This window comes from Bos mutus, chromosome 4, assembly GCF_027580195.1.
Source record: "Bos mutus isolate GX-2022 chromosome 4, NWIPB_WYAK_1.1, whole genome shotgun sequence".
Lineage (NCBI taxonomy): Eukaryota > Metazoa > Chordata > Mammalia > Artiodactyla > Bovidae > Bos > Bos mutus.
In genome coordinates, this window is record NC_091620.1 from 78985169 (window position 1) to 78998628 (window position 13460).

The 13460-nt window shown below is 33.7% G+C and overlaps 1 protein-coding gene across 1 annotated transcript in view; it reads right to left on the reverse strand.

The window, feature by feature from the left end:
- Positions 1–2464: 2464 nt before the first annotated feature.
- SEMA3C (semaphorin 3C) overlaps positions 2465–13460 on the reverse strand; it is a 207748-nt gene continuing 196752 nt past the window's right edge. The window contains exons 16-18 of the mRNA XM_005890239.3: positions 11871–11938; positions 9034–9164; positions 2465–5291 (exon numbers count right to left, since the gene is read on the reverse strand). Of these exons, the coding sequence (XP_005890301.1) occupies positions 4878–5291; positions 9034–9164; positions 11871–11938 (613 nt within the window). The 3' untranslated portion in view covers positions 2465–4877. The remainder of the gene's footprint in view (positions 5292–9033; positions 9165–11870; positions 11939–13460) is intronic.

Genomic DNA, 13460 nt, shown 5'->3' on the forward strand with positions numbered 1-13460 from the left:
ATAGTTTTGCTCTCCTGATGGAAAAAAATAATAGCATACACTTCTTGAGCTTTTACTGTGTGTCAGACCGTAAGAATTCCTCATGTATTAACTCATTTAATTATCACAAGTACAGGATGTGAAAGGTATTACTATAATACCAATTTTAGAGAAAGCAGCAATTCATCAAGAAAGACATAAACTTCCCAGGCTATATCATTTTTAGTGGAGGAGTTGGAATGGTAACTTGAAGCAGAAATTGAGATTCCTTTTGAAATAATAAAAAACTATTATAGCTGGTTCGTGGATCTCGACGTGCGTAATCTGCGGATACAACACACATACATCTGCATCTGTACAAATATCACTGGGAATTCAGTGAGTGTCTCAGGCAGATGTGGCTTGGATAGTACCTCCTCAGTTATTTTGTTTCCAATGGTTGCTTTTCCTATTCATGGGTCAAGCTGACTCTCAACATCAAACCACAGCTTACAACTGTGAATTCTCAACTCAAAGGTACTATGAAGGTCCTAAGTTCTTTGTTTGATGAGCTATGGTACAGCAGAGATGGGAAGTTGATTATAAATCATACCCTCTCCACCCCTCAAGCCACAAACATGAGTAAAGGGGGAAATAATAAAACAAGAGGTTATAATATCTTTTCCTACATAGAATTGTAAAAATGACATTTTGAAAAGATCTAAGAAAGTAGGAAATTACTTTCATCTTACTGTACCCCCTTATGAGCCAAAGACTGTATGTATATTGAAAAATATTCAGAGAAATGGCTTTTTTATAATAATTCCATCACATATCCATTTGGCCATGCAGAAGTCATTATGCTTTTGATTTCATAAAATGTTTGGATGACATTTTTATATAAATAATTCAGAGGAAAAAATCACTTAAGGAATATAATTCACCCCACTTGTGCACTTGACGTTTGAGAGGTAACCTTATAAAGAATGAAGAGTTTTAATGTGTTTGTTATAATCTCATTCTTCAATAGCACTTTATCTAAGTAACACTCAGGCATGGCAACATAATAGCCCTGAGAAATACACAATTCAACCTGGGAGGAAAGTATTATGAGGTAAATGGACAAATGCATTAGTCAGTAGAGTGAAGATGGCATTTTCTTATTTGGGAGCTAGTTCTTCCAATTCTCAGTATCAGTGCACCAAGAAAGTAAAGTTATGGAATTATAAAAATTGAAACATATACCAGAGGCCCGCTAGGAAAAACAATTCAATGACAAAGTTCACTCAATGGCACGTACACCAAATTTGTTGCAACTGGTTTCAACTTTGCAGAGGGGCTTGTATTCCCATGCAAAAGGTGACTGGATAAAATGACAGGGGGATAAACACCTATAAGGAAGTTATTTTTCACAACAGTCTTCCAGAGTTTTGATACCATGCATAAAATTCAAAGAAGTTCTCAATGCCACTTGGTAAGTAACCATCTTACTTAGTCTGTTTATTTACTTGTCTAGATTAAAGCTTTCAATGGACTTGACTGTGCTGCAAAACAAAGCTGTGACAAGTCTCTCTTTTTAGCCAGAAGAGTAAATACAGGAAATGGTGATTCTCTTATTTTCTTAAAACTTGGGTATGAAATATAAAGCATCAGAAAAATACTAAATTTATAAGAAATGCATTGATTTAAAAAATCAATTTTAAATTCAAATATAAGCAAGATACTGAGAAATGAAGCAATTAGGGAGCAGTTCAAAATCACTGGGTTGAAAGATTTGTGGAGATTACTTTTATTTACAGTTGTTCTTTTCCCTGTGGCTTCCTTCCCCTCACTTTTATAAAGGCTCAAAGTCTTACCCTGGTAAGGTGTCGTCTGATCTACGACCGCAGGCTCCCGGGCCTAGACCACTGGCATCTAACTTGTCAAAGGACACAACTGAAATATTCCTTCCTGTTGCAGCAATAGGGTACTTTCAAAATAAATAAAATATTAAGATATTTATTGAACACTTATAAGTTCTGCCCTAACACTTTACGGGTATTAATTTGGGCAGAGGACGAAAGAGATTCGGCAATTCTCCCGTGATAAGACTTCAAATTCTAGCAGTCTGGCTTCAAACCCAAGCATTTATAAACTATACTTTTTTTTCCCCCAACTGTAGACACAAGTCTGAATAACTGTCCACAGATGTGAGTGGATATAAAATCTCTCTTAAAGAGAAAACAAATATGAATTTGCTTGCTGTGTATAACGTATCATGGAAATATACACAGAAACTGACAATGCTGGGTGTTTCTGGGGCAGGACTTACCTAAACGAGAGACAGAGGTACAAGGAAAGTTTTCAAGTATATCCTACTGGAGATTTTGAAAGATTCAGATGCATTACTTTCACACACACACAAATAAATAAATGGGAAAATAAGAACAATTGTAAGAGTCAGCAGATTCTATCATATCAACAAGAAATTATAAACTCAACATTAAAAAGGAAAATTAAAGACATCTTTGGGGAATTCAATATGTTTTATTTCGCCAGGCACATGATTTCTTCAATATCCAATTAAATATTACTGTGCTAACTACATTTCCTTACACAGAGTGAACATTCACTGTAATGACAGTTTCATCATGCTAAAATCTATTCACAAACCTACACTTTGAAAAAAAGTGCATTTCTAGGAAATTTTATGTACAATACAAATGAAAAACATATCAAGTCATTGAATTGTCAAACTACACAAAGTAAAATCAACCAATCAACCACCAACATTTAGTATGTGTTAACAGTATTTTTGAGAAATAAAATTTTCTTTACATTTGGCAGTTTTGTTCAAGAAGGGTCTCTATAATTTTAAAAGTAAAGTGATAAAAGTATATACAACGTAATAATGTTTAAAGCAGAAGGCATTAAATAGCACAAATAATGTTACAAAACTAAACACCCTTATTGTCTATCAGTTTGCGTTTACATGAAGCAAGGGGACCAGTATAGTTTACTTTATCTAGCCTCTGAGTCTAAAACAATTTTATTTTTAACTCTGTACATAGAATAGATTGACCATGAACACCGAAGATGGTTTCAGCTTTATACACATTTCTATTTGTGCGTGTAGAGTGGAAATAGAGAACTATTTGTATAACAAACTTCTTTAGACGCTACTTTAGAATCATATACACATTTGGAACAATAGCTTTTATTAATACCTTTATTTTTGAAGAAACATTATTTATGTTGTGTTTGTTACTGCTACTTTTGCTCCATTGAGGCTTCCCCTTGTAATATCATAATTTACCATTTAAATAAGTAACTTATATTCTTAGATTCTGATAAGCGATTAGATTCATTTTGACAATGATTTTAGTTCTTGACACTTTATACTATAGTGCTTAGAAAAGTAATATATTTATCTTGATTACTTTATTTATGGATTGGTAACTACAAATAAAACTTTTGTATTAGATTTTGATTAGGTATATTATATAATTTCTCTTTGCACCTGGAAACATGGAAATTGTTAAATGTAAAATGAAACAGCAAAAGTTGTATTTTTAAAAGAAATATGAGGATATGAAGAAAATTTTATACTTCTCTCATCTAATTGGTATTTGGAATACAAAAAATGAATATTAAATTACTCTAAACACAGGATCCAAGTATATAATAAGAAGATAGTTATTTCATTCATCACAGACTTACCACATTTGTATTTATATACCAGTGAATATGATGTACCAACATTCTTTTAAAATAAAGTATGTCTATTTTTGTTCAAATTAGAAATTTTTTCACTTCATAAGATGACTGTCTCTCCAGCATATACAAAAGAGCATTAAAAAAAAAAGAATTGGTGACTTAAAATTCCATAATGGTATCTGAGGTTGGTAAACAAAAGTAAGCTAATCAATGAAATTAATTCCTGAAGTTAAAAATTAGTAGTATTTTTAATAAACTTCTGTCAACAAAATTGATTTTTTTACCTTGTCTTTCTTTTTTCTCCCATTTTGATGGTTAGAGACCTCATACACAAGTTTGGCATTTCAAAAAATTTTTCTTCTTATATTTTTTAACTTGCCATGCAAACTACAAAATTAGAATTAACATATTAATCGATTAAACTGTGTAAGATTATATTCTCTGAGTCTAAAATAACTTAAATATCTTCCAAAAAGGAAAGTGCTTTTGTTTGGAAGATGACTATGTAACAATATAAACTTAAAAGCTTCACTGACATAACTCCAGTCAGATATTAATGGTGAGGGTTTCTTTTATCTTCCTGAAACAAGGGAACAGAGATCAGTGATGGATATCAGCAACTGACAATTTTTGCCATCATAACAATAACTAATACCATATTTCACTGGAAGCATATAAACTCCATATTATCTTTTAATGAACTGCTATGTTTTATTCAACTTTTAGATTCCCTCTTCCTTGTCTTTATTTTTTATTCTACGTTTCTTTTGACTCTGTTACAAGCATTTACTTCACTTTTACTATGTAAAAATTGTGAACTTGGCATTTGTTTTTGTATACAGATGACTGTCAATTAGAAATCTAAATCCTTAAAGCAAGGATGGAAGATCTCAGGTTATAGCCCTCATTCAATTAGGGATTTAAGAATTCTAGTTTCATAGCCGCCATATTGATTTTGAAGAAAAGGTACATAAAGATATAAATAAAATCTAGGTTAAGTTAAATCTTTCTATGCACCATGAGGACCATGACATGTCTAGGGTTGTCAATATCATACAAGAAAATGCATACTCATTTCAGTTCATGTAACATTCACCTTTCTCAGTGAGTAACCACCTTCTTCAGGAATTGCCCACGGGTAAAGCACAAGATTCTTTGCTAAAAATTTGATCATTGAAGACAGACCTTTATTAATGGAAGCATAAGCCCCATTTAAGACAACATTAAGACTCTGGCAGCTGATTCCTCCTATTTCTACTTTTTCGGCTATTGATGAGTGCCTTTAACTTGCCATAGTCCCCTCTCATCTTCTGAGATTCTTCTCCCTGTTGATGCTGCTGCCGAGTGTCTTTGCAGTACTGATTAATCATCTGCATTTCTGAGTGGCTGAAAGCCCCCATGATGTCCTTCGGATGGAAGGGTAAAGCCCTTACAGAGCTGGCCCAGGTCCATGGAGACCATTTGTCTGTAACAACTGCCACCATTTCGGAATCTAAAACTTTAAAGTTGATTTTGGCTATGGTCTGCTTGAAGCTGTTTTCTGTTGCAATGCAGTGATACAATCCTTGGTCAGAATCCTGAACAGAGCGGATAAGGAGTCCTTGCGAAGTGGCTATGATTCGTTCATTCAGTTTGACCTAAAACAGAGATATCAAAGTTCTGAAATCCAGCTCTATACATGCTAAAAAGGTATGACTTGTAAAAAGGATTTCATAAGTTTTACAAAAGTACTGAGTACTAATTAACTTCCATCTTAGTGGAGACACATTTTTGGCAAATTCCATTGCCTCTTTATTATTTATTTATTTTTGCACAAGAGATCTGGTTTCAGGGGTGCTGAGTGTATTAAAGAGAAAGTAAAGGTACCACCCATATTGGCCCAAATAGCGTAAAGTGCGTTCCCTTTGGGTAGAAACAGTTTATTCACATCTAAGTGAGAGTTTTGAATGTCTCTAGAATGTAAATTACAGACAATATATATACATGAAATTCACAGTTTAAACTATTTTACCCTGTAGTTGTTGCCTTTTATTATAACAAAAATACTCACTTATTGAGTAAGAACATGAAGCCATAATTAAATCATTGAATTTTACCTTTTTTTCAATGAATTAATGAATATTCTCCTAACTAATAATTGTATAAGCTGAGGCAGAGTTCTGAACATTATCAAGGGTTTTTTTCCAATTATATAACACAAAGAGTGACTAAAAATAAGCTGGAACTTATTATAAGTACTCCAAGTGATTTTACTTTCCAAGGAAAAGTAATAAGAATCTAGGAGGTGAATGTTTAATTATTTTACAGGCATATGCTGGAAAAACTATTATTTTCTGGATGTAAGCTAAATTTAGAAATCCATTTCCTTACAGGGCCAGCTATAGTATTATCAGTGAACACACAAAAACCTGAGTGGTAAGTAGTTCCTTCATATATATACTCAGGAATGCTCTTTCATTGAAGGAAAGAAATTTGACCCAAAGAAAAATAAGAATGAATGTGAAATGTTTTTCTAAATGATAAATTTCTATATAAATACATAGTTTATTATTAATGAAATACAAACCAAAAATAGGTTGTTTTAGATAAAAAGTAACTCACAAAAGCACAAAAAGGGAAAATATAGTGCTGAAATATGAACAGAACAGAACTAGAAAAGAGAGATTAAGAAAAAGGACTGAAACATACAAAGCAAATCTTTTATGTTCATTCAATTTTTAAAGCTTTAAAATGCCTTAGAAATAGTTTAAATAATGTATAAATGCATTCATAAAAAAAGAAAGTCTTTTCTATTTGCATGATATTGAGAAAAATTTTGGAGGCTAATTTGATAATATTCATTAATATTTATATATAAGATTCAGTGCAGATATTTTATTTATAGGAATTTATATAGAATATGTGGTCTAACTAACATGCAGATATTCACTCACATGAATTTTTAAAAATTTTAAATTATTTTTTGGCCACAGCATACAGCATGCAGGATCTTTGTTCTCCAATTGAATCCATGCCCCCTACAGTGGAAGCATGGAGTCTTAACCACAGGATTGCCAGGGAAGTCCCTACCTGATACTTTTGACAAGAGGAAAAACAAGAAATAATGTAATCAGTAGATAGCTTTAGTAAAGGCGAAGTATGGTCCTATAGTGGAATACTATGCAGCCAAGAAAAATAAGGTAGCTCCATAGGTACTAATACTGAAGTGTGTGTGTGTGTGTGTGTGTGTGTGTGTGTGACAGAGAAAGAGATACAAAGAAGGAAAGAGAGGAAAATAGGAAAATTATGGAGACTAGTTGGAGGACTATATAATTCTTAGCAGCCTATACTTAGAAGTGGGAATGAGTACTGAAGTGGAGGAGAGGAGGGCTTTTAGTCTTTACGCTATTCAATATGAACTATCTTCAGTTTTCTCTGAAAGTTTTTACCACTTGTCTTACTAAAAAAAAAAAAAGTTCAGTATTTACACATCATAAATGTGAGAAATATGTGTATGTTTGCCTAAACTACTGAGGAAGAATTAAGATAAATTTAATTAAATATTAATAGCTTATTCAATAAAGTGATAGTGAGTGGAAATGTGCTCTGCTTAAATTCTGGACAGACCAGATTTTCATAATTAGGGTTAAGATTTTTCATTATCTTTAATTATAGTATTCTTCTGTTTTTGAGATTGGGAGAAAAATCAAGATAGCCACATGTGTCTCCACATTTTTGAAACTTCTGAAGTAAAACATTATAAATATCATGAAAGAGATAAAACACAAGATATATTCCTTTTTAAATTTCATTTGTTAATTTCTGTGACATGTATTCAAGCCTGTATATATTCATGTATTTTAATTTTACACAGTAGAAATTACATTCATCCATTATATATTTTTCCATTGAACTTTCTACTGAATAAAAGAACAGCATTTTATCTATGTTAGGTAAACCCCTGTTTGTGTTGTGGCTTTCCAACTCACATACACATATACAGACTTTCTTTGGAAGGATGGTTCATGTCCACATGACATGTTCAAGCCTAAGAATTCCATTTCTGTATGATAATCATCATCATCATACATTATGACTTCTGCCCCAGAGTAGTTTGTAAGGCAATCATTCTTATGCTCCACATCCATTCAAAACAATTTAAAATTAATTAGACTGCAGATATTTCAAGACTAATTTGATGACAGACTTGATAGCAACAAAACAAGCCTCAGTATTTTTTATTAATGAAAAAATTTTAAAAATTTTATGAAATTCTGCAGCAAGAAGGGGCCCTGAAGTCCACTGAGCCCATCTTCTCCCCAGATATTTAAGTCTCATCTTATGCAAGTGGTCATCAGCTTATGGCTTAATATTCCTGTGACAGGGAACACAAAATTTCCTAAACAGCTCATAACATCTTTGGATAGGCAGGTCTGAGAGCTGGAAAGAATTTCCTCAAAAAGAGCCAACATCTACGTTAGTAATTCTGATGCAATGCTTTGCTTAGGACTGTACCCATTCTATGTAGCTCTCATTAACCTAATATGTAGTATGGAAACTGCGCAACAGAAAACACCCAAGTGCCGAAGGCTCTATTTTTCCCTTCACTCCATCACACTTTGCGATGTACTGTTAATACCACTGCAGTTTAGGCTACTTTAAGGCTTTATATATACATATGTATTTTTCTTCTTATCCCCTCATTAGTTAGGACAATGTGACATCAATATTATGGAATTCATTATTTATAATATTCACTCTGTGCTGTTTTACAATGTTTTCCTTTTAAAACAGCTCTTTATAATCAGTGAAAGGTTAATACAAGTGTCCTTTCATTTGAAAGTTGTTTTTTTTTTTTTAACCTATCACTTAATAAAGGCAATGGTCCCATAAATAATGATTCCACACATTACCTATAACAAAACCCCAAGAGTTATGAATAATAAAGCAATGGAAGCAGATTACCACACAGCAGAAAAATGCTCTTTACCATAAAGGTTATAGTTAAGTGGAATTTCTTGTTGAGGAAAATTGAGCTTTTTCCAAAGCCCCTTTTATCTTGTGAATCACACAAAGGTGCTGTTGTGTGAGAACTTGGCTTCTGGATTTGCGCACATCTTGTTTCTTTTACAAATGCTTCCTCACATCAGTACCCCCGTCTGAGTGTGCAAGCTCTTGCTTTAATCACTGTGTTGTAGAGGTAAGCAGGCAGATAGGATTTCTAATTAATCCATCAACTCCACAGACAAAGGATTTTAAAGAAGGTGGCACTTGTCATCCCAAAGACATTAAAGGATGTTCATATGTCCTTCCTTTTTTTTGATCTGTGCCTCACTGAGGGATGGTGATTTAATGCTCTTTCAAAGCCCTGATTGATTGCTGCTCTCCTGCATTACTCACCTCTTTCCTCCTGTCTTTGTCTTTCTGTAACAGCCACTTGATAGATGCCTGTGGAGACTTGGGGGCACACTCAAGAAAAGTGGTGTTATTTTTTACTCCATACTGAACAATTTCAGCTGCATTTCTGTATGCTGAAGAGCAAAAATAAAATGAGAGAGAATGAGACAGAAGCAGTGGAATTTGGATCATATTCCCTTATATGAGAGTTTATTTCTCTATAAAATTGTGAGCAACTAATTTGAGTGAACTCCGGGAGTTGGTGATGGACAGGGAGGCCTGGCGTGCTGCGATTCATGGGGTCGCAAAGAGTCAGACAGTCCAACTCAGCGACTGAACTGAACTGGAAGCAAAAGCCCAAAAGCAGTCTTAATTACTTAATAAGTTGATACATTGTTTGGTGTGTTTAACCTAAAAGGAAGGAGAGAAAGATACCAGGGCATCAACATTTATTCAAGAATTACTTTACAACAAGGAATACACTTAATATCACCTTGAACATTTAATTATTACAATATCTTCCTGAATTACATTTTCTCAGCTTTCATAGGCTGTGAGTTATTAAAAAACATGTCCTAGGCAAAGAGTTAGTAAGTGCCAGGCAATACCAAGGCCAGGTTCATCCCACCTCTAAACTCCACATTCAGTGTGGTTTAGATGAAAATCAGAAACACTGGGAAAAGGCAGAAAGCAAGGTGCAGTCACAGTGGGATGTAATGGTTGAGAAAATAATCTTTGACCTCAGAGATACCTGAGGTAAAAGCTTGACTTCATTACTACTGGCTGTATAACCTTAGAGAAGTGATTTAACATCTCTGTGCTTCAGTTTTACTTGGTTCCAAAGCAGATATTTTCAGACATTCTTATACTGAAATTCTTAAATTAGGAAGAGTATTCAGTATAGTTATGTGGTAGCTTAGACATGGGCAGAAATCTCATTCGCAAAGTGTGAATAGGAATAGATCCTACTTCAGAATAATTTCTTGAGCAGTAAGTGACATAATCTATTTATAAAAGCACTTAGCTCAGGTTTTGACACAAAAATCAACACTGATATTTGTTCATCATATTTGTTCCTCTGTTGCCAATACTCTTACCACTATGACTACTGCTACTATAAGTGGGAACTGACGCAGATTTATAAAATATTCAGCAATCAGAGAAATAGTGATCTGGATTTATTCCCTCAGTTAGATGTATGAAACAATTAGGCAAAATGTGTCTCAATTTTCTTCTTGTGGTTTGTGTAGTTAGTGACAAGAATTTCATTATTTAAATAAAAACAAAAAGGCCCATGCTCACAAAGGTTAGTGACAGGAGTCTGTGCTAACAGTGAACTACAGAACCTCTATAGCACCTTGGTAAGCCTCGAGGAAGGTCTCTCTGCTGGTGGGGAGGAGGTGGAGGGAGGGGTTCAGTGGAAAAATTATAACATAGTGTCTCCATGTCAGGATGGGAAGAAAGGAATTAGATTGATCTTAAGACACATGGCCAGACTGCTGAAAGTATATGGTATGGTTGTAAACTGTAAAATTCAGAGCAGGATAATTCATAATAGCTAAAAATTGGAAGCAGTGCAAGTGTTCCTTGATGGATACACACACACACACACACACACACACACAATGGGTTACATTTTTGCCTTAAGCAGGAAAAATATTCTGACACACGTTACAACATGAATGAACCCTAAATAAGACACTGCTGTTGTCTAGTCCACTAAGTTGTGTCTGGCTCTTTTGGGACCCCAGGTACTGTAGCCTGCTGGGCTCCTTCTGTCCATGGGATTTCCCACACAAGAATTCTAGGTGGGTTGCCATCTCCTTCTCCCAGGGATCTTCCCAATCCAGGGACTGAACCTGTGTCTCCTAAATTTCAGGCAGATTCTTTACTACTGAACCACCCAAGAAGTCTCGAAGAAGACATTAGGCTAATACTGCTGCTGCTGCTAAGTCGCTTCAGTCGTGTCCGACTCTGCGTGACCCCATAGACGACAGCCCACCAGGCTACCCTGCCCCTGGGATTCTCCAGGCAAGAACACTGGAGTGGGTTGCCATTTCCTTCTGCAATGCATGAAAGTGAAAAGCGAAAGAGAAGTCTCTCAGTCATGTCTGACTCACAGTGATCCCATGGACTGCAGCCCACCAGGCTCCTCCATCCACGGGATTCTCCAAGCAAGAGTACTGGAGTGGGGTGCCATTGCCTTCTCCAATAAGCCAGTTATAAAAGGACAAATATTGTATGATTCCACTTATATGAGATATTTAGAATATTTAGATTCATAGAGACAGAAATTAGAACAGTAGTTGCCACAAGCTGGAGAAGGGAGAATAAGAAGTTAGTGTTTAATGGGTATGGAGCTTAACTTTGGGATGATGAAAAAATTTCAGTGATGGATGGTCGTGCTCGTTTTACATCATCATCAATATACTTTATGCCACAGAACTTTACACTCTAAAGTGGTTAAAATAGTAAATTCCGTTATGCCATTTATCACAGGAAAAAACAAACAAGATGTTTTTTCTTCAGTGGTAAACAAAAATAAAGTACATTTTTTCTTCAGAAAAAAAATAATGGCTAGAAAAATCTATAATAACTATCTTTGTGAAAGACTTACCAAATAACATATCCAAGGATATCTGTGTTCCTGGACTTCTTTACATAAATCTTAGTATACGTACAAATAATATTTAATTTTTAATGATTATACATGAATGCCTCTAATTTGTATAGTGAATCTTTATTTAAAATGACACATTTTGATTTATCACAGATTTCCCTTACTAAAATATGATATGGAGCACTGCTACTCTTTACCAAGTTTGACCACTTTTAATTACCTTTTAGGTTAAATCCTCTGCATTGAGTCAGTGGGTTTCCATGTCTCACATCTTGTCTTCGGCTCCTCCTATGAAGTGCAGAAATATACATGAGCGACTTAGAATTAACATTGCCAATTATGATGTATTTAAAAGATTTCATTTTAAATTATTCAATCTTATCATTGGCTAAGGTTTCATAAAGAAAAAGGATCTGATTATCCATATTTTTTGTTCAGTGCTTCAAATATCATGTGGGCACTTTGTTCTCAATTTGAATGAATTCAGTTTCCCCATCTATCACTCATGATAGATGAACCTCCTATTATATGTACTTCCTGCATAGATACTAGATTCCAAATTAGTAGGGTAAATTTTTATTTTAGAGACAGTCCTAGAAAATTTTCTAATACAATAACCTCCAAAGTATAAACTTACTAGCATCTTCCACTTTATAATTTTTTCTTACTTTCAAACCATCTCCAGAAACATTAAAAAGTGTCCAGAACCAGAGAGACAAAGAAAATGGATATTTATATAAAGTTAAGCAAAACATTTCATTTACTAAACTAAGCATTTTCCTTCATGTTTTTATTGTGAAAATTTTCAAGACTATAGAAAAGTGGATATACAAATACAATGAATGGTGGTAACCTACACTCATAAATTGTTGTGTTGTGCCATATTTTTGTTCTCTCATATCCAAGTAGATGTGATATATATACTACATATGCACATATATGACAGTCTTCAGAAAATAAGTTGCAGACATGATAATTTTATACCCTTAAATGTATGTACCATCTAAGAATGACTAATTTCTCTACATAACAATTATACTAACCATATCAATGCTTATTTAATGAGATCATATAAAGTACATTCTATATTGAAATTTCACTAGTTGTGATACTCAAAATATTCCTTATGCATTTTTAAAAGTTTATTCAGGATCCAAACAAGGTTCACTCATTGCATATCATCAACTTAAGCATTTCAAAATTTTAGTTCATCCTTTTAAAATTGTCCACTATTTAAATAGAAGTTTAAAATTATTTGCAAACTCTTGAATTTCTTGTCTTAGATTCACTTATCCATTAGTGTCAATTGTATTACATAATACAACAAATCAAAACAGAGTGATTGAAAGACCTTAGCAGTGAATTATGGACATGAACCTTGTTATACAGGAGAAGGAACAGAGTGTTCTTTATTGTGATTAACAGGGGTAAACTGATTGTCTGTTATCAATTCTGCAAAGTATATATGGATGAGCATATCATTTAACTGGCTAAGTTTCTCTTAATATTTTTATCCTTAATGATAAAATATTCAGTAAGAGAAGGAAAATATTACACTGGGCTTATAAAATTTGCAAATCATAATTAACCTCAAGGTCAATAATAATGAAAAAAAAAGTTATGGCAAAAAGATAACAGTTTATATAATCAAAGGATTATATAAATCTATTTATGAAATATAAACTTTGTGTCATTTAAGGATTCTCTTCCCCCCAAAGCCACATGATCCTTATTCAGTTGTATACTTCTCTACAATTACAAACACAAACTAGTGGAAGTCACTCTTGTCTCAGGAATTATGATTAACACT